Source organism: Polypterus senegalus, chromosome 16, assembly GCF_016835505.1.
Source record: "Polypterus senegalus isolate Bchr_013 chromosome 16, ASM1683550v1, whole genome shotgun sequence".
NCBI classification, from domain to species: domain Eukaryota; kingdom Metazoa; phylum Chordata; class Cladistia; order Polypteriformes; family Polypteridae; genus Polypterus; species Polypterus senegalus.
In genome coordinates this window covers 20,830,400-20,852,420 of record NC_053169.1, presented here as the reverse complement: position 1 = coordinate 20,852,420, position 22,021 = coordinate 20,830,400, and the positions used below count along the sequence as shown (strand labels likewise).

The window sequence follows — 22,021 nt, the reverse complement described above, 5'->3', positions numbered from 1 at the left end:
TCGAACCACAGTGATAGGCCCAATTAATTCAGTCATGTAAAGCTGCTGCAGGGTTCAGGTAGCTGTGCGGCAGAAAAGCAAAATGACTGCAATGAAGTAGAAGAACAAGAAAGATGTTAGCCTCCTTAAGCACTGTTCATTATGCACCAGCTGTCAATGTTCATGTCAGGGGAAATGTTGACATCACTAAGCCTTGGTAGCCTATAATATCCCAAGGGGTGCATTGATTATGCAGATCAGGCACTGACCTTCTACCCTGTCGTGTGCAAGCAACAGAAAAAACATAAGAAAAGTTTGAAAAGAAACACTCTTTTACTGTCCCAGTTGCAACATCAGGCTGTGCGTTGGTGACATATCACTTGAAGGATGTGTACTAGTTCTGCATAAGTCCAGCTGTTCACACTCGACAGACCTGTCTGTATTTATGATGACATTTTGATACTTACATGTTTCTGTTACACGTAATAACATTTATTATCTTGCTGGAAAAAAAAATCAGCATCTTGAATTTGTTTTTCCTGAGATAAAAGAGGCTACTGAATTACTCAGCCTTTTATTAAGCATCATTCTCCAGTATCAGAAATTCCTTACAGTCTGTATTTTATTTTTTGTTGGGAAAAATAGTCAAATAAGGACCAGAGAGGAATAAAACCACTCAACCTATTAACTTTTTTGTTGTCTATTTTCAAAATATTCCAAGTGAGAATAGCAACAGCATATCTAATTGTTGTCTTTCTTTTTAATTGCAAATTATTATCATCAGTGGAGCAGTAAGGAAGTTTAAATTCTGACAAGTAAATTGATTAAAATGAAGGAAATATTAGAAGACTAAGAGATGCCTGTGCAGTGAAATTCACTATTTTGAATTTTGGAGAGAAGTAAAAGTCACATTATTATTGACTTCTGAGACACACGCAGAGAGCTATAATGTAGTATCAGAACAGACTAAGAAGTTCAATTAAGAATTGGTATTAAAGTAATAAATGCATAAAAGTCTCAAGACACAGCATTGATCTAATGTTCTGTAGACCATTGGCATCATGGCAGTGTCCAGATGTGTTAAAGTGATAGTGCTTCTGTTAATATTAATCATCTGTTGCTTAATAAGTCTGAGATTTGTAAATTCAAACGACAATCCTTAAAAGATTTGCCTTTCAGCGATGCTGCACTGGGGTACGGCAGAAACCCTTAGTTAAATTATACAAGGCGTGAAAAGGCCACTTCAGCAAGTTTGCCTGATACATTTATTACCTGTCACTTCCACTATGATCCGTTTATTAGACTTCTTGACCCACGTTTCATAAATATGCTTTACAAACACAACATAACACATTTTGTTTGAAAGAAATGTAAAGTAGGCTATGAGGCCTGTCTTGCATATTTTATGGTGACTGATGAATACTTAAGGATGTATTTTTTATTCTATGGGCAGTTTTATTTGGTCAGTATAGTGTAACCTTATACAAGAGTATCCCAAAGCCGTCACAATGGTGCTGCCCCAGGAGAGGCATAATAGTGAACTTTTAAGAAAAACACTCGTATTGGAAGGCTCCAATTAGACACAGTTATACAGTATGTTGTGTTACAAAGCAAGGCCTATTTGTATAACATGATGTGACTCGGGAGCTAACACCAAGTATCTCGCTTCATTCTTCAGTGGGTCAAGGATCTTTCAGTTATTCCCAGCGTGTCTAATTGGTATGAGAAGGTCGAGCTGGCACTCAATGACACTTAACTGATCAGGGACTGAAAATTGCTTTGTTAACACCAGTTAGGACAACCTCAAACTCCCTGGCTTTTACAACTTGCTCTTTATAGCTAACAGAACTGTTAAGTCAAGCTGCATGAGCTCCTCCTGCCTCATCATTTGTAAGAGACAGGCATCTGTGACAAATAAATGATTTCAGAGTCTAACATCTGCAGCATTAAGATTTTACTGTTATAAGAAAATGTAAAATGAAATTAGTGGTCAGGTTGTTATTTTATTATTCTTCTAGTATTCAAATGAGTAATACTTCCGACTAATGGATATGAATTATCCTCTGTTATTATACCTTGTCTGAGATTAGTTTCCTGCCTTATTTATCGATGCTGCCAGGAGAATCTAGCCCTTTTGACACAGTACTTCATTACAAATGCTCAAAAGTGGATGGGTCAAGTCACTGTTATACCTTGCCATACTATTTTCTAAGCCTGCTTAATCCTGAGCAGGGCCACGAGGGAGCTGGAGCCTAACCCAGCAGGCAAAGGGCACAAGGCAGGAACAGTTCTTGGACTCGATGCCAGTCCATCGCAGGGAAAGTTATTGTTTTAGAGCTTTCATATAATCATCATCATCCTTCTTTACACTAAGATAACAACTGTAAAATGCAGAACATTTTTTTCATTCTCTCATTCTATAGATGTTTAAACAACCTGATACATTTTAAAAGTTGCAATTCAGTTAAAGTTTATTTAAGAAATTTAGAAAAGGTATAGAAAAAGTGAACCTGGTCTCTGATCACACAAGGCACAGTACAATAGCTATGTACCTGTTCACTCACGACCTCTTTGTTTCTGTGTTCTTGATTTTCGAAAGTAAAGATGTTTGTCATCAGTTATTTTTATTGGTGGAAATATCATGTGTGTTGTGTTTCAAACTATGCATGTGTCTTTGCTGTGTGTTGCATCGTTCTTAGGTTTCTGCAAGAGGGACATAATGGCAGAGTGATGGATGCTGCTGCTGCTTCATAGCTGTGGTTATCTGTATTTTATTCTTTGTGTGCGCATAGTCGAGCTTACTCTTAGTTTTTATTTTTTTTTTGCCGGGTGCTGCTTGATTTGGCCCTGACTTCTTCTGAGTCTGCTGTATAACCCAGACGTATGGATGCATGAAAGTCTTGGTAGTTTTAACATATTTAGGACTGCATTCTATGTATTCATCCACTCTTAAATTTTATCCCTTTGTCAAGTACAATATGATTAGTCAGGACTAGTCTTCTAGTATCTATGTATCACTTAAAAGATTTTATGTTCCACTCTAAACTGCTGTACCGTAAACTACAAATAAAGCCTGTCTGTCTGTCTAGTGATAGTTGTCATGCTCAGAACCAAGATAAACTACTTGCTGTTCTGATGGACATTTTTTTAATATATTTATGTGCATAGTCATTTAATGGTTTCTTCTTTCTTTCTGTTGATTAGCAAGCTTAAGCCCTTGAGTTCTGTTAATAAAGTGTATGACCCTAAAGGAACTTGTGAATAAACATTGCTTAATGTAATAAAGGTGTGCAGATTCTTGACAGGTTACCTTATGTCAAAGAATAATTCATCTTATGTTCTTTGTCACAATTGTACACAGGTGTCAATGGTCTGTTTTCCTTTGAACACAAAATCAAAAGTCCATCTTCATGTCAAATGTAAACATCAGAGTAAGGGTAATACTAAAAAAAATGAAAGATGCTTGTTTCCATAAAAGCACACAAGTGTGCTGAAAGCTTGATCTTGCCTGTTCTGCAGTTTTTCTCTTTTCAAACCCACGTCTTTCCTCCATATCAATGATATAAACAGAATTTGTCTTCTGTAGCAAGTAAAAGCTGATAAAGATTCCACCTTAATCCTCGGCGCTTGACCCCCTGGTTAGCTCGCCGTGTAATGAGTTCCCCAGCTGGGGCCCAGGGCCTCTCTGGTCGTGCTGCTCTGTTCAGAGGTATACTTTACTTCTGCTCTGTTTGTTTAGGTAAGATTAGTAATGTTAAATCCCAACAACATCCTGAAAGAGGCTGCAAGTTGGAGAGGAACATTGTAGAGTGTTTGACATAAAAGCAATCCTGTGAATGATATTCATGTTAAATGTGGCACAATGCTACATAAACTATTAACATGAGCAGCACTCAAAAAAAAGCTACATAAACAGCATAAGCCACCATCATTCAAGAGGTTAGTTTAGATCCACAGAAATAGACAACGATGTTTGTATTGGCCACCTACATAAATACAAGGAGCCAGACGTCACAGAAGTATCGGGGGGCAATATGCAGAATTTGTGCAAGTGTCTTCTAGAAGTAGTGCATTTTGTTTATCAATATTTAAAAGTGTCAGATGCATTTTCAATACTAGTTTAGTTGATTTATTGTATGTGCACGGTCGGTTTATTTTTATGAAATGCTCTTCCATGTTATGCACTTTTAAAATTAATGTTATGTTCTGTTGTAAGTAGATAAGTTCAAAAACATTATGCTGAACAGAAAAACATGTAACAATATGTGCATGAAATTATTTGTATAAAATGTAAAAATTAGGGTCATTATTTTGTATAGGGTTGGTTCCTGCATTGTTTCAAATGTTTTGGGAAAGACTCAGGGTTCAGTATAACATGGATGAATGGCCAGTACTGCCTTTTTTTCTTCTTCTTTTAGTTGTAGTAGTTTTATTTATATATATATATATATATATAATATATATATATACACACACAAACACGCACACACATAGTAGGGAACTTTGCTTGCCAGCCGCCCTCCCATCTCCTCTGGCCCGTGCTTCGCTCCAGCATCTTCATGTCTCTGCTGCTCACGTTGTGAAGAGGGTGTCTGAATTATGTGTGGAAATGTGTGTCTGCCTGTCTGTCTGTCTGTCTGTCTGTCCGGCCCGGAAGTGAGAGGTGGAGTTGGGGTAAAGGCTCCACCTCTGAGAATACGTAAGCGAGCCCAGCACGTTGGCAAAATGAAAACTTCAAAGAAAGAGTCACTTGCCTAGCGGCTAATACAGAATCGAGGCAAGCACATCGGCAAAATGATATCCCTTTTACTTTTCCTCCCGCCGCTAATACACAAGCGAGGTGAGCACGCTGGCAAAAGGAAACCTCCGAAGAAAGACAGTCGCATAGCCACTAATGCACAAACGATGCGAGCACGTCATCAACACGAAACCTCTTAGGAGAGAGACGCCCAGAGTAGTTCCTTTCAATTAGCTAACATCTCTGCATTTAAATTTTTTTTCTGACAATTTCAGTAGTTTGTAGGACCCTGTGCTTTTTACAGCATGGGCTTACACAGCTAGTGTGTATATATATATATGTATGTATATATATATGTATGTATGTATATATATATATATATATATATATATATATATACTGTATATATATATATGTATGTATGTGTGTATATATATATATATATATATACTGTATACTATATATATATATATGAAATCTGTATCCATGTCATGACTTTACTAGATTATTGTAGACAACTGTAGTGTGTATGTTGTGTGAGTATTTTTCCTCCAGAATAATAGGGAGATAACAGAAAATACATGATGTGTCATATTACCTACTAAAGTGTCTTAGTGGAGGGCTGAACAAACTGTGACTACAGCGCTTCCATCTTTTGTACACTTCAGTTGCACTGCGTTCAGAAAATAAATTGGCCTCTTTGAACAGGCAGTTCATGCTTTTCTATTTGCTTGAGAGGTCTATTTTAATAAATGTATTAGCAAAAATGATATTGTCTGTGAACAGCTTTTAAAGTGTAAGTAAATGTACCAACCATTACAAATTTGAACATTAAGTTTATTTACTAGCATGACACACAGTCTCCATGATTCTGACGTGTTCTTTGCCACAAAACAAATTTTAAGATTCTCTAGCATTAATTTGGGTCATACTCTTTTCTTTAAAATAGAGAAGGAAACGTAAAAAGTAAATGTTGGTGGTAGACTCACCGTTGTTTCTTATTTCTTCTTAGTGCTAAATGTGGAGGGGGCATCTTTGAAGTAAATTGTCTTACATTTTCTTAATGATTTCCTCATTGCAGCCATGTCCTGTTGAGGCTGCAGGTGCTGGGGAGTTCAGCTTGGATTTAAGCAGGAAACAGATGCTGCCAGATAATGCATTCGAGTGAAAACGGCTCTGCAGAGAGAACGTGGGTTATGTGTTATCAGCACAAAACATGTTGTCTCTCAAGAAGTTTCCTTTGTGTCACTGATCCACTTTTTTTAATAAACCTGTGGGCTGTCATTCTTTTAAACCTTATAGTGTTACAGCAGAAAAGTATGCATCATGTATTAGAAAACTAGGAACATGAGGAAATTTTCAGTTAATACTTTTTTTTTTAGGTAATACCTAGTTTCAGTCGTGGTGTTCAGTAGTGTAAGATGACTTTGCAGTAGAGTGTAGACTGTTAGTTTCACTTGTATAGAGACATAGTTTCTTTTTTGTTTTGTGCCCTCCTCCATCATAACCTATCGTCTATGTAGGAGGAGTGAAAGCTTTAGATTTGTCAAAAATTTAAATCTCCAGTTTGTGATGGATCTCGACGTATAAGGATCCCCTGATATTGAAAACAACGATATTTTTGATGATGGGTGTATGTCTGTCTGTGTATATGTGTGTCTGAGTGTCACAGTTGCTTGAGGACGGGCTTAGAGCCAAACTTGACACTTGAAACTTAAGCCTGTGAGATGACGATGTGCTGATTAGTTTTTGAGCCAAATCTTGCAAGAGAAAGAGGGCACTCTAGAGATAGATAGATAGATACTTTATTAATCCCAAGGGGAAATTCACATAATCCAGCAGCAGTATACTGATAAAAAACAACTTTAACTTAAAGAGTGATAAAAATGCAGGCAAAACAGACAATAACTTTGTATAATGTTAACGTTTACCCCGATGGAATTGAAGAGTCGCATAGTGTGGGGGAGGAACGATCTCCTCAGTCTGTCAGTGGAGCAGGACGGTGACAGCAGTCTGTCACTGAAGCTGTTCCTCTGTCTGGAGATGATCCTGTTCAGTGGATGCAGTGGATTCTCCATAATTGATAGGAGCCTGCTCTGTGCCCGTTGCTCTGCCACTGTCCAGGTCCGTGCCTACAATAGAGCCTGCCTTCCTCACCAGTTCGTCCAGGCGTGAGGCGTCCCGCTTCGTTATGCTGCCTCCCTAGCACACCACTGCGTAGAAGAGGGCACTCGCCACATATGTCTGATAAAATATCTGCCGCATCTTATTGCAGATGTTGAAGGATGCCAGTCTTCTAAGGAACTATAGTCCGCTCTATCCTCTCTTGCATAGAGCATCAGTATTGGCAGTCCAGTCCAATTTATCATCCAGCTGCACTCCCAGGTATTTATAGGTCTGCACCCTCTTCACACAGTCACCTCTGATGATCACGGGGTCCAGGAGGGGCCTGGGCCTGGGTCTCCTAAAATCCACCACCAGCTCCTTGGTTTTGCTGCTGTTCAGGTGTAGGTGGTTTGAGTCACACTATTTAACAAAGTCCTTGATTAGGTTCCCATACTCCTCCTTCTGCCCACTCCTGATGCAGCCCACGATAGCAGTGTCATCAGCGAACTTTTGCACGTGGCAGGACTCCGAGTTGTATTGGAAAGTCCGATGTATATAAGCTGAACAGGACCGGAGAAAGCACAGTCCTCTGTGGCGCTCCTGTGTTGCTGACCACAATGTCAGACCTGCAGTTAACAGCAGAGGAACCCTTAAATACCATAATTCTGAAATTAATTATGAATTCTTCTCATCATTTGCTGTCGTAATGACCTATTTTATGACCAGAAAGATCAGCATCAGAGTAGTAAGTAATGACTGAAATGTTAGAGAATAGTTCAGGTAACTTGGTTACTAGGGCGCAAAGCCTACTGACACTTACATCCAAATTTTGTGTTTTTTTTGTTTTAAATTCCCTGATTTTCAGCAGTGTACACATGCATGCTGACCCTGTATCAACTCTAATTTCCACATTTAAGGATATACCAAACTTGATTGCAATAGAGCTGTCCCTTTACTTGTGTTTTAATAATGCACACACACATTGATGTCTTAATTGTACTTGAGTACTCAGCCTATATATTATGTTGGCTTTTTTCCCCACCGCCTAGAGGGATATTTCACACCCTGCAGATTGTAGGTAGTGCCCTTGGATTGGGGTTCTGTTACGTACAAATGCGGTAGTGTTTTTACTGGATATAGTCTGAGTACCTGCTGTTGACCTAATAACTAACTAGACTTTGTGTCTGATGAATTGATTTACAACACATAGGTGATAAATTATACAATGTGGACAAAATTCTGAAATGGCGCAGCATTAGAGCAGAGGTGTTAAGGTGTGAAACTTTGGCTCCTACATAACCTGGCCTAATATATTAAATTAATTGTCCTCTGCTGGTAAGCAAACCATACAAATAAAGTGACGATACCTAATGGATGATCAGATTGTGATTGTTTATGTGGCAAAATCCTCGTCAACAATTTAAAAAAAAAAAAATCAAGCTGTCCACTGTAATTTACCTGTTGGGTGAAAAGCAGGATTGAGGACGTGGATGATAGACATGTTGTGTTTACCAGTGATCTGGATTCTTGTTCAGTGTTGCATTCCCAGTGCACAAGCGGGGGACCTCCCTTGTGGATGAGCTCCTGCTTAGTTCACCTGGGGTTAGTCAGTAAATATCCTTATTCTTCTGAAGCTCTAATATTATTTTTTGAATATCCCTATCTGTAGTAGCAAGTCATTTTATCGACAGAGATATAATTGTAACTTTGTTCATTTGTAATGCAACAAGGCCATGTAAAGATCTAAAGCTGTACCAAACTTGCAGTTTAGTTACTGGGTTGTGGGAATTTGTACAGAAGGTAACCTAATTTTGTGCAGACTTTCACTAGTGCCGTAGCACTCCTGTGGCATATCATTCTCTCAAAATGTGCTGCCAGCATAGAAGATACTGTAAGGCTGAGGTGATTATCTTTGCTGGCCCCGTGCAGTTAAATGCAAAGTTTAGGCACATCTGGCCAAATTACATATTTTGTTGACATTTTTTCATTTGGTCGAACACATTATAACTGTACATTAACATTTTCATAAAATGCCATTGATTAGTTTGTTTTCTGTTCATGTTCTATTGATTTTTTTTTTTTTACTTCTAACAACAAAATATGTACTCAGTGAAGTCCAAACTTTTTGCATGTAACTGTATTTACTGCCTTCTTTAAACTATGTGGTATTTAGTTCAAAGACGTCTCTAGGGGACCTTTAGAAGCCACTAAATAGACAATGCGTACGCACTATGTGGAAAACTATGCTTTAAATACGGACATTCAGTAACGTACAACTTTTTAATGTACAAATTACAAACTTGTCAAAAGGAACCTTTCCCACTTTCTTTCAGTATCAATGCCTGAAATTTTACTAGCTGACATTATTTTGAGATTGTCTCATTTTAATTCAAGAAGTGTATCCTTTAGTAATCTTTACTTAAAATCTCAGATAGGGAGTGAAATTCGGCTACTGAGAAGATGCAATCTTCTGCAGTCTGTGCAATGCATGGCATAGTTCATCATAAAATTGTACATCTCTCACACCTATTGTCACTCCTTATGCATTTATTATTTTGTTGAGTTTGACTGAACTCCATACATATAGTAAAGGATTGTTTTATTCCACTCAATCTAACACTTGATGGGAGATGTCCTCTTTTCTGAAGTCTCCTCCAGTCATGGTTGGGTGCTTGCTTCTTTCCTTCTCTTTATTCATCATGTAAAGCACATTGAGCTACATTATATGAAAATATGCTATAGAAATAAATGTTGTTGTTGTTTCCTCTTTTGTTGTCGAGCTTTAATTCTATACATCACCTAACCTTGCCATTGACCTCAGCTGCTTTTGCTCCCTGGTACATTGATTTGTTTTGAATCCCGTAGCGTTTGTGTCTTTGACTTTTTTTATCTTTTTATTTATAATTTTCAAGGCATACTTTAGTTGCTCATATGTGTAGGGCTGAAACAACAACAAAATTCACCCTTCTCCAGTAATGTGATTATCATGATCCAAAAAGTGAGATATGTCAAGCTTTTACTTATTTTTAAGATGCCACGGTGTATCATGTCTATCACTATAGTCAATATCCCACTAAATTGCAAATTACTTCACCAAAAAAAAATCACATTATAATAAATTTAAAAAATGGTGCTGTCACTTGGTAGAGATGAACTGAGCACATGTATGCTTTCACATGTGCATTCATCCTTATCTTCCACTAATTCATTAATGGCCGTTAAAGAGAGAATCTTTCCTCCAGTGATACAGAACTTACTGTACAGTTATCATAACGTAATGCACATATATTAATATTTAAATTAATTAATTTGTAAAGCTTTACCAGAGGCTCTCTTTTTATGTCGGTCTTGTGTCACATGACAGGAAGTGATATGTGGCACCTATGTTCTGACCTTATCGGACAAAGCAATCTTCAGCTGTCCTGTGGGTTCCACATGAGGGCACGTTCATCTTGAGATGTTTCTGGTTGTCTGCTAGAACAAGGGAAGAATAAGCTTTGAGGCACCTGGAGTTCTTTGTCTTGTGGCTTTCCTTGTGCTCCTGGATTACACTTCTCACGTATAAGTTGGGTCTTGAAACCCAAAGAATCGATCATAAAATCAGACCCCAACTTATACACCCGTTCAGAAATGCGACACTTAATTTTTTTTTTCTTCATCTTCTTGCCTCCTCCAATCTTGAACCAGTTTCTCAGCACCGCAGTTACCAATTTCGTTGCTACTTCAACAACGTTTAATTTAAAACCAGCTTCATATTTTCTTCTGATCGAATGTTCCATTGCAGATGAGGGATGCTGTTATGATACAGGTGTATGAGGGTGTGAGATACAAAAAACACAAATCAGTGAAAACATTGCTTCAGAATAGTTTGGGTATTACCATGTGGTCAAGTTGGCACAAAAGAGAGAGAGAGAGAAGTTAGGAGCACACGCTGATACAGCACATTGCCACACCCATATAGAAAAAAGGCAGTGTGCTCCGTGGTTACTCTTTCAGGTCGGCGTTAGCATATCATAATCCCTTGTACCAATAGCGTGAGTTTTCCGTATTCGACTTATACGACCGACATTCTAAAATAGCAGAAATTATACTGTAAAAGCAAGTCCCGACTCATCCGCAAGTATATATGGTACATATATTAAGATTCCATTGTTCAGCACTGGGATTGTTGGAGAGCTGCTGGTAAAGAATGCATTTCTTTTTAATTATGGTAATAATAATGTTGTTAGTTTTGTGGTTGGTGACTTGCTAACCATGTTTTGTGTTATAAATCTTTTGTATGTACTGTATATTCTTGTACCCTTATAAAACTGATTTACATCTTCTGTTGCCTGCTGCAAAGTTCTGTTGTACAACCTCTATTGTCTGCTGCAACGTTTTTAGAGGTTGCATTGTAGTGTCCAGGAGAACCTTGTACATTACCAAGTAGGGCAAAACTCTCATTCTCTCTCTCCCTGAAAACCCCTAACCCACTCGCACTGTATTAGGTAACCCTGTCCATTGTCCCTTCAGAAGTCCACGATACTTCTAAAACTTGCTACTCTCAGATGGAGCCTGCACTTGTGTGTTGCATGATTTGGTCTTATTTTTTGGACTTTCTTGTCATCCTGTCCTTAACACCTTGCCCACCATGCTCCTTATTAAATGTGTGTCTGTGTGTTCGTATGTGCTGTATGTGTTCATTTGCAGCCACCTGATTGGCTGTTTGGAAGAGCAGGTGGGCCTGATAAATGGGTCATTAATTGTTTATATACATACTGTAAGATGATTATGTACAATTATTTTTTTCAGTGTATTTATAATTATGTGACTGTAGCCTTTCAAAAATATCCCTACATACATGCAAGTTTTCATAGAGTTCTTTAATAAGATTCTTACATGGAATAAGAAGAAACAAAAATGGAAACTATACAAGAGGCTCAGTGAGGAAAACTGGTTAATAACAGCAGTAAGCATTCTTCCTGTGTTTATTTTAGAGAGGTTTTTATTCATTTGAATGATCAGTTTTGCTTACATGTTTGCCTTTTCTTTTTTTCGTTTCAGCCCATGTCCTGAACAGGGAATGGGAGATGAGTTCAACCTTATGGATCATTCAGACTTATACATCCTGGACTTCAGTGAGTAAACTTTTCTTTCTTCTCAACCCTTTAATTTTATCTGTGCTGCCCTTTGATTAAGATTCAAGTGGTCTTCCTAGTTAACATTCTTAAGATTACCCTATCCCATTATATAACTATTCCAATGAATTTCACTGGATAATGTTAGGTAATTGAGGATAGTTACTGTGCGCTACCGTTATGGTCAGTTGTAGTCTGACATACCCAACGATTCAGTCACAATGGCCTAAAACTCGCCCTGGCAAAAATAAAACAGGTTTGATTATCTTTAGGCGTAGGGCCGGGCTCTGTGTGCATGGGACCTGACAGCCAATGAGCACTGAGCCGGAGGTACAATATATACAATGCAGCAACGAGGAGTAAGGAGCACGGGTGTCTAATGTCGCAACAGAATGGAAAGAAAAATAAGGAAGAGATTGCAGTTGAACTCACTATACTTGTAAAGCATTCGTATAGCAACAGCTTTTTCAGGCAGCATGTTATTGCCTGTCAGAAAAAGGGGCTTTGGAAATGTGAAACTCTACTGAAAAATCGGCATTCATTCATGTAATTTGTTATGTCCTGCAATTTCTAGTTATGTAATCAGACATATCAGTGAGAAAATTATCAGCTGTAGTCATCAAGTTTGACCTCCCCTCTGACTGTGTAATGTACCATTGGCTTTACCTTAAATTTCAATGCTAATTGATACTGACTAGTGTTAATCGGTGAAAATCACAAAAGCTTTTCTCACAGCGAATATGCCATGATTTTGTTCACTGAGTATTTTCCTGGAAATTTGCCCTCTGGCCAGCTTGAGCAAACAGTTTCTTCTACAACACCCCATGATGCTTTGTTAAACTTTCTGTGCCACAGCTGGTGACATCACAGAGCTGTAGCATGCGTACTGTAAAGTTGTTGCAGAGCTGCTTTGGACATGCGTGATGTCCCCAGCCAATCAGTACTTCAGCCTTATACCCTGAATTGGGGGAAAAAAAAAACAAAAAAAAAAACACTTGGTAGGTACATTAGGTGGCCACAATAAGAATATTTTGATACTGCCACTGGATATATAACACTGTAGTACCACATGGCTTAATTATTCATGCAAGTTACCCACATTTCCAGCTACAATCTCAAAACAAGCCTTAAAGGAAAAGAGAAAGAAAACGAGTGTGACCCTGTGAAATTATAATAGTAACAAAAGATTTATTACTGCTTACAAGGCGTTTCTATACTCTGCATGGAATAAAAAAGTGCAAAGCATATTCACAAAAATCAAAAACAATAAATACCTGCAGTAGCACCCTGAACATTCTCTCTCATCTGAAAGAAAGGGGTTAATTTACTTATGTTTGGGCAATTAGAGTAATTCAATTTTTCAGCTGAAACCAAAGAGTTCAATAAGCACTCTTACTTTAAAATATTTAGTTATATAATACAATAATTGCATCACAAAACACCATTCTACGCTATCAAGGAAATAATGGACAGTTAATTAATGTGGCCAAGTATCAGAAATTTTTATAATTTTTTCATACAAGATACAAATATAAACTAAAATCTATATTATAACCATATAATTTTTTAAATGCCTTGCAGTATATTAAGTAAAGGAATTCCATTATGAAATATGTTATACTTTGTTATCTAAATTTTTGTAGTTAAGTTTGAAATAGGAGAATGTGCCATGTGGAATGATGCCATCAGTGGAGTCCCTCAGGGGTCTGTCCTTGGACCACCTCTTTTTCTATTTTCTATTACTGACATTAATTTTGGTGTAGTTGCTGCATGGCATGGTGTGGTTTAGTAATTAAGGCTTTGGACCTCTTAACCCTGTGGTTGTGGGTTCAAGTCTTGCTACTGACACTGTGTGTCCATGAGCAACTCACTTCATCATAGAGGTTGAGTCACATAACGATACTGAGGAAAGGTGTAGGAGGAACACTGAGAGTCGCCTTCAAAGATGAGAAGTATTTGCAAGAATACAAATTATGTTTTCATAGCAGATCATGGGGGGCCCATTTACCATTGGTGATAGTCAAAAAGCAGACCGGAACCAAGTAGGTGTCTTTAAATGACAGGGTCTAAAAAGCAGGCTTTACAGGAATGAGATAGAGTGAGAAAGCATTGGCCAACAAGTTTTGAAACCCATAATTATACAGAAGAAATGTGTAGGACAAAGGGAAGAGATATCAAATGTTTCAAAACTGATTCTGTTATGTGTATTCAACAGGTAACACAGTTTCTGTTTAAATCGTCAGAAAATAGCAGGTCAGTGACATCACAGGTCTAGTATTAACGCTGGGGCAAGAACTCAGAGTGGGGTGGAATGGCTATCAGCTAATCAGCAGCATTTGATCAGCAGTCCTGGCTTGTAGAACATTTTTAATTCACATTTTACAAGTAGTAATAATAATAATTCTTTCTCACTACAAGTAATGGTGTCCTTACTTTTTGACGTATGCTTAGTTTATGTTGAATAAATAATGGGAAATAAAATTTGTTGTTTGTCACAAAAGGTTAAATTTAGGCGGTTATAAACTTTGTCTTCATCATACCAATAAACATGCACATGTACAGATGTGCTTTTGAGTCACAACATGTCATCTCAACTTCGCTCCCCTTCTAACAGCCAACTCGCTTTGGTTAAACAGTCCACAAAGTTTTTTTTTTCACCCCATATGAACTGTTCAAATATCCTTCTTATACTGTGATTGAATCCTGGACTACAACATTATTCATAATGCCTTTTGTAAATATTTACACTTTCTGCTCCTGTGATGCATTATCACAACCATCACTACCAAGCTTGTGGGGCTGCCGCAGAAAGTTCCTCTACATCTGTGGGCATCTTCTCACCTCATCTCAGGACAACTGGAATAAAAGTGGTAGAACTGGGGACACACCTGTCCCGATCTCAACTTGAAAGTACTTTATTTGGTGCACTCATATCAACAGTGCCCTGAAATACTATTTTGCACCATATTTTTTAGTGTTGACACTAAGCCTGTTTAACTGTAGGCAGGTGTTGTGTGTTCATTGATGTCAAATTCCACTTCTTCCATATTTCTTCTTTCCAAAATGTTTTGTTATTTATTCATATTGTAGAGCTTAGAGTGTGCCAATGTTAGAGAGAGAAATAATTTTGAGTATTTTCATTTTATTCTTATTTATAATAGGTCCGAGCCTGAAAACGTTATGTAAAATAGCTGTCATCCAGAATAACTTGGAGCAGACTGGCCTTCCTCATGACATTAGGTAAGTGGAGATTCATGGCTGATGCCACTGGAGATAATAAAAGGTAACCACAGTGTTTTTATTCAGTATCAAAAAGTAGAAAAGTTGTCACACTTTTCAAAATATGGGATCCATGGGTCATATTAAGATGAGTAATCATTTTGCCCTGTCATCCATAAAATTTGAGATAGTCGTTATAGAGAAAATGTACAAAAACCTCAGGAAATACTCATAAAGCTTTGTTTTTCTGCAGTATTTGAAGATGTAGCCATGAAAAATAATGTATTTTTTTCTATTGATGCATATTTTCAACATACTTATCCATTAAAGTAATCTAAATATCCAAATATAAAGCTAAAACAACACACTGCAGCATGTATAAAGCATTTGTCAGACATCCTTTCTCAGTTGTACTTTTGCCCAGACATAAAATCCTTCCGAAATCCAGGCTGGACTGTAATATGTGTGCTAACACAATTGTATTTGTTTTAAAATTTTCCAGAACCATAGGATTATTAATACAATATTTAAACTGGGATAATGATAAAATGTGCCAGTTCGTATATTTAATTGAAGGAATTTTAGATCATAAAAGGCACACTGGTCTACATTAGTTTTTTAAAATTTAAAATATTTATGCAGTATAAACAAACAAATATACATTAACAGGTAAAAAGGATGGTTTATTTTAAATAACAAAACGTATAAATAACAAATAAACGTAATTGCCCTTAATAACCTGCAACTCTACTTGTTTCAGCCTTAAGCTTTTTCACCCTGTAGTATATAATGGGGTCAGCGTCCAGTTAACTCCTACCAGCTACATTACTTGTCCCCCTAACCTGTCTCTGAGGGCACCCCACTCCTTTTAACCTCTTGGCCACTGTGCACACAGTGAGCTTGAAGGGAGTCTGAAACAAGATACAGAGATAACAATCTGAGTCTTGATCTTTAACCTCTCATCAGGTCACCACTAGTCCTCGTCAGCAGCCAGCTTCTGGTTATCAGATTACAGCAACTTAGTGTTAAAGCTTTCCAGAAATGTTTTGGGGAACAGAGGGGGGTGGCAAAGTGCCTTCTCTGTCACAGTGTGCTATTAAATATTCAGTGGGCACCACTCAGCGACTTCCTCACGTTGTTTTTCTTCTTTAGTGCTCCTGCCTTTCAGTTGTTTATAAAACTGCAGGACACGATATTAAACTACATTCTTGTTTATCGTGGCGCCGGAGAGTGGCGATGTGTTGCATGTTGGTCAAGTATGCAAGTAAGAATTTCACTGTACTCTTTATGGTTAATAATACTATGATTATATTTAAAATAAATATATATTCTTTTATCCATATGTATATTTAGGTCAAGTCACTTTCCAACCTGTTTAATAAAGTCTAGGTTTGGGGCTGGAGCCTAACTCGGCTAGCATAGGGCTCAATGCAGGAACAAACTTTCACAGGGCACCAGTCCATCACTGGGCGAACACACACACACACACCCCCAAGCCAATTTAGTGCCACCAATTCATCTAACCTGCATGTCGTTGAACAGCTGTAGGAAATCGAAGAACCTGCAGAAGCCCACGCAGAGAAGGTGAAAACATGAAAACTCCATGCAGGGAGAACTTGAACCTTGGTCTCCTTACAGCAAGACAGCCATGCCACCACTGCACCACCTACATACAAACCGGTTTTCCAAAAAAGTTGGGACACTAAACAAATTGTGAATAAAAACTGAATGCAATGATGTGGAGATGGCAAATGTCAATATTTTATTTCTAATAGAACGTAGATGACAGATCAAACGTTTAATCCGAGTAAATGTATCATTTTAAAGGAAAAATATGTTGATTCAAAATTTCACGGTGTCAACAAATCCCAAAAAAGTTGGGACAAGTAGCAATAAGAGGCTGGAAAAAGTAAATTTGAGCATAACGAAGAGCTGGAAGACCAATAAACACTAATTAGGTCAATTGGCAACATGATTGGGTATAAAAGAGCTTCTCAGAGTGGCAGTGTCTCTCAGAAGCCAAGATGGGTAGAGGATCACCAATTCCCACAATGTTGCGCAGAAAGATAGTGGAGCAATATCAGAAAGGTGTTACCCAGCGAAAAATTGCAAAGACTTTGCATCTATCATCATCAACTGTGCATAACATCATCCGAAGATTCAGAGAATCTGGAACAATCTCTGTGCGTAAGGGTCAAGGCCGTAAAACCATACTGGATGCCCGTGATCTCCGGGCCCTTAAACGACACTGCACCACAAACAGGAATGCTACTGTAAAGGAAATCACAGAATGGGCTCAGGAATACTTCCAGAAACCATTGTCAGTGAACACAATCCACCGTGCCATCCGCCGTTGCCAGCTGAAACTCTACAGTGCAAAGAAGAAGCCATTTCTAAGCAAGATCCACAAGCTCAGGCGTTGTCACTGGGCCAGGGATCATTTAAAATGGAGTGTGGCAAAATGGAAGACTGTTCTGTGGTCAGACGAGTCACGATTTGAAGTTCTTTTTGGAAATCTGGGACGCCATGTCATCCGGACCAAAGAGGACAAGGACAACCCAAGTTGTTATCAACGCTCAGTTCAGAAGCCTGCATCTCTGATGGTATGGGGTTGCATGAGTGCGTGTGGCATGGGCAGCTTGCATGTCTGGAAAGGCACCATCAATGCAGAAAAATATATTCAGGTTCTAGAACAACATATGCTCCCATCCAGACGTCATCTCTTTCAGGGAAGACCCTGCATTTTTCAACAAGATAATGCCAGACCACATTCTGCATCAATCACAACATCATGGCTGTGTAGGAGAAGGATCCGGTACTGAAATGGCCAGTCTGCAGTCCAGATCTTTCACCTATAGAGAACATTTGGCACATCATAAAGAGGAAGGTGCGACAAAGAAGGCCCAAGACGATTGAACAGTTAGAGGCCTGTATTAGACAAGAATGGGAGAGCATTCCTATTTCTAAACTTGAGAAACTGGTCTCCTCGGTCCCCAGACGTCTGTTGAGTGTTGTAAGAAGAAGGGGAGATGCCACACAGTGGTGAAAATGGCCTTGTCCCAACTTTTTTGGGATTTGTTGACACCATGAAATTCTGAATCAACATATTTTTCCCTTAAAATGATACATTTTCTCAGTTTAAACTTTTGTTCCGTGATTTATGTTCTATTCTGAATAAAATATTAGAAGTTGGCACCTCCACATCATTGCATTCAGTTTTTATTCACGATTTGTATAGTGTCCCAACTTTTTTGGAATCCGGTTTGTATATTTTTAGTCACAGTATATTTCTGGATATGTGGCACTTTTAAAATATTCATTATGTAGTAACCAGTGCATAATGATGTGTATGAGTCTTGTGAGAAACCATAAAAGTCTCATTATTAGTAGGAAAAAATGTAAAAGTAAGGAATACATGAATATACAATAAAGTATGAATATAGGATCAGGGTGTTGCTGTACATTTCTGTGAAGTTTTATACTTTTATCATATAAGATTTAAGAGTGTTACGTGTTTGGTTTTTTTGTAAATTCTGCCACCCAATAGGTATTTGTACAACTGGCTGGAAGGTGCTTGACTGTGCACACAGCTGTCAATGAGGAGTGTTGAATTTAGTTTTTGCTTTTTTTCTTCGATATGTGCCACTGTGAATCAGTTGGCCTAAACCAGCAAAGACTTCAGATTTGTCCATTAAAGAAAAAGGATGCCATTTTATGCTGAAAGCAAAGAAAGCTATTGCACAGAATTTCACATTTGAAACTACTGCACAGTGACTACATAGAGCAAAGGTAATAATTTGGAATATAATGAAATAAAAAAAGAAACACTTAGCAATCATCAAGTGAGAGGAACAACTGCAGTTTATGATTAACAAAAATTTAAGAAACATTTTAGACCACAAAACACTTAGATGTTATAGCTGACAAAAAAAAGCACAGTAGGAAAGTTGGTCAACAACAGCAAATATAAAAAGGCCACATTACACTTTGCTAAAGTTCAAATTTGCACAGGTAAACGCAGGAGCAGTGCCACTGACAAGTGAGACAATAGTAATTCTCTACACAGTGATCTCAAAGTGAAAGTGTGAAACAACAATGAAATGCAGATGACCCAAAGCGAACCTCTTCATCTGCCAAACATAGCAGGCCTAGTAACTCAGACACGCACAGCCATCTCTCACTCACCTTTATTTATTTTGGCTCTAATGACTGACTCCACAAACCTCTTGTCAGACTATCTGCAAGAAAATGATTCCCAACTCATTAGCCGGTGGTTCAGAAAGGCTCAATGCACACTGCCATTTCTGCAGAAGGTTACATAATTAAACACAGCTCGCTAACTTACTCTGATTCAAAATGTAAAGAGTAATGTGGTGATGTCAACAGGCTTGAGGTAATGATTGCAACCAAATACTGAATTTTATATTCATGCAAGTTCATTTATGTCAATAGCTGTTAAACGGACAACTGAAAGTCATCTTACTCAGAATGGTGGTTATCAACCTGTGGTACATGAGGGAACACAGAAAGAAAAAAGTCAGGTGTGGGCAAGTGGGAATGAAGGCAGAGAGACACACAAACTGTCACAATTGCAGTTGCACCTCAGTCCCAATGCATTTTCATGGTAAAGATGCATTTCATTATTGTCACAGAAATAAAATAATGATTAATAAAATAAATAAATAAATGATTTCTGCTTGCTTTGAGAGTGCAATGATGTGACCAGTCACCTGCCAGTTGCAGTCATTTGGACTTGTTGTATCAAAACAAGTTATGTCTTTGAACGAGGGAGTTGAAATGATGGCCAGAGTACCATACGTTACCCTGATAAATGAATGAATGGAGGCTTCTGTCTCATTCTCTGATTGTAATGAACTTGGCTACAGTTGGGCATCCAACCACCCACCCATTTTATAGCCAGGTTATCTGATTCAGATTAACATGTAATGTATTAATGGAAATGTAGGTAAACACTACATTTGAGTGATTCGGTGTGTTTGGGAAATCAAAATAATGTTATAACATGTAAAATGTGCCAAACGTAATGAAAACACAAATGACACGTTTTGATGGTATGGGAGCAAAACGGGTGCAGCCCTTCAGACAGAGTAATTATTTATGTCCAATTCAGTGGCAAATTCTGTACATGTCCAGCACAAGTCTAAACAAAGTCTGATCTGTTATGTGAGTTAGCCTGAAAACAACAGAACACAGGCTGTTTTACAGGAATTCTGAAGTAATAATCTTAAATCGACAAGTTCGATTTAACAATAATACATTTTATTCACAATGGTAGTGTCAAAGTTGTGACAAATCTTAAAAAGCACAAAATATATTTTTGAAATTAAAATGTAGAAAACTAGGGGGCTTTGCCCTCTGTTTGTTTTGCTCGCCAGCTCGCAGGCCTGCGCTACACGCTAGCCTCTTTACGGTTCTGCCTCTTGCGTATGGGGATGCAGATGTATCAAATAGATAATTTTCATGAGAATTGTTACATATGCATAGTAAAACTATTTTACATTAATTAACCATATTAAAAAATAGTAAAACGTAATAAATTTAAAGTAAATTATGTTTCATGTTGCTGTAAGAGTTATTTGTTGCGTAATACGATTTTGTTCTCTTTGGCTTTGAAATGAACACGCAAATACTTTTTAAACTACACTTTTACTGTAAAACTTCAGTAAAATAATTTTTTGAATTAAATTTTTGTCAATATCGCATTGAATTTTGATTCTGTGTTTGGACTTTCATCATGACAATGCAACGTATAACTGCCCGTGATTGAATTTCGTTTCTTTCTCTCTAATAAATAAAATGACTTTTTCGAATGTTTAGCTCTGAGATTTGTAAATTGTCTTGCTAAAGCTATTCTAAATGGAAACTGTAAACATTTTAATGTGAATGGCATATCAAGATCGCCTTTGTTGTCTAATGTTATCCGTGGAAGATGTACTACATTACCTTTCTCAGATACATCCTTCTTTCTACAGTAATTTGTGCAGTGGAAGACTGGACGGTCACCACCAAGTGTTTCAGCATAGTCTATTAATACGCATTTAACCAATTTGCCATGTGACCGATCGACAATTTTCGCGTTAATTCGTTTGATTTCATCGTTTCTTGGTGCTAGGATTGCCTGTGTATGTATTTCTTCTGTTGATAACCCTTCATGATGAAATTCTTCAATAAGATTTGGACATAATATGTCTTCTTTAATTGGGAACAAGAAAACGTTAAAATCTGAGATAAGATTTGAGAGAGCAGGAACTGTGTCTGTCAAAAGCATTCACACAAATGAGAGGTGAGGGTACTGTGTGTGTGGTTGAATATGGTTGAGAGGAGGGCGTGACTTGAAAAAATCACATGGCCAAAGTCTCGTCTTGTGGGACTTGAAAAAATCTCTTGAAAAAAAGTCTCGTCTTGTCTCAGGATTTTTTTATATAATATCAAAAAGTTGATATTTTTATCATTTTGTTTAGGTGGGAGTTGACTGCCATGACAACCAACAGCAACATCAGCCGACCAATCTTTTCCTCTCATGGGTAACTCAAGAATATGCAGTCGTCGTTCTCCAAGTGGCACATATCAGAGGTGTATACAAGGCGTTTTTTTTTACTAAATATTGGATCGATTGTACTATATGTTAAAGAAGTATCGTTTTTGAAATTATATGTAAAAAAAAAAACAAATATACCTAAAAGGTTTCTGTTGTTTCATTTACAATTCGTTAATTAAGACAAATCAAAGCATTTTTTGGTATATAAATATTTCACACTACTGTAGCATGTATGAAAGTAATTTAAGAGGTGTCATATTGTCCATTTCATATTAGAAAAAATGTTTTTCTTAAACTGCTAAC

General features: G+C 37.6%; 1 protein-coding gene across 6 annotated transcripts in view; it reads left to right on the top strand.

The window, feature by feature from the left end:
• Positions 1-21,770, top strand: part of klhdc3 (kelch domain containing 3) — a 99,149-nt gene extending 77,379 nt beyond the window's left edge. For all 6 annotated transcript variants that reach the window (XM_039737746.1, XM_039737745.1, XM_039737751.1 and 3 more), the window contains exons 9-11: positions 11,867-11,940; positions 15,102-15,180; positions 21,642-21,770. In XM_039737746.1, coding sequence (XP_039593680.1) covers positions 11,867-11,940; positions 15,102-15,180; positions 21,642-21,708 — 220 coding nt within the window. In that variant the 3' untranslated portion in view covers positions 21,709-21,770. The remainder of the gene's footprint in view (positions 1-11,866; positions 11,941-15,101; positions 15,181-21,641) is intronic.
• The last annotated feature ends 251 nt before the right edge of the window (positions 21,771-22,021 follow it).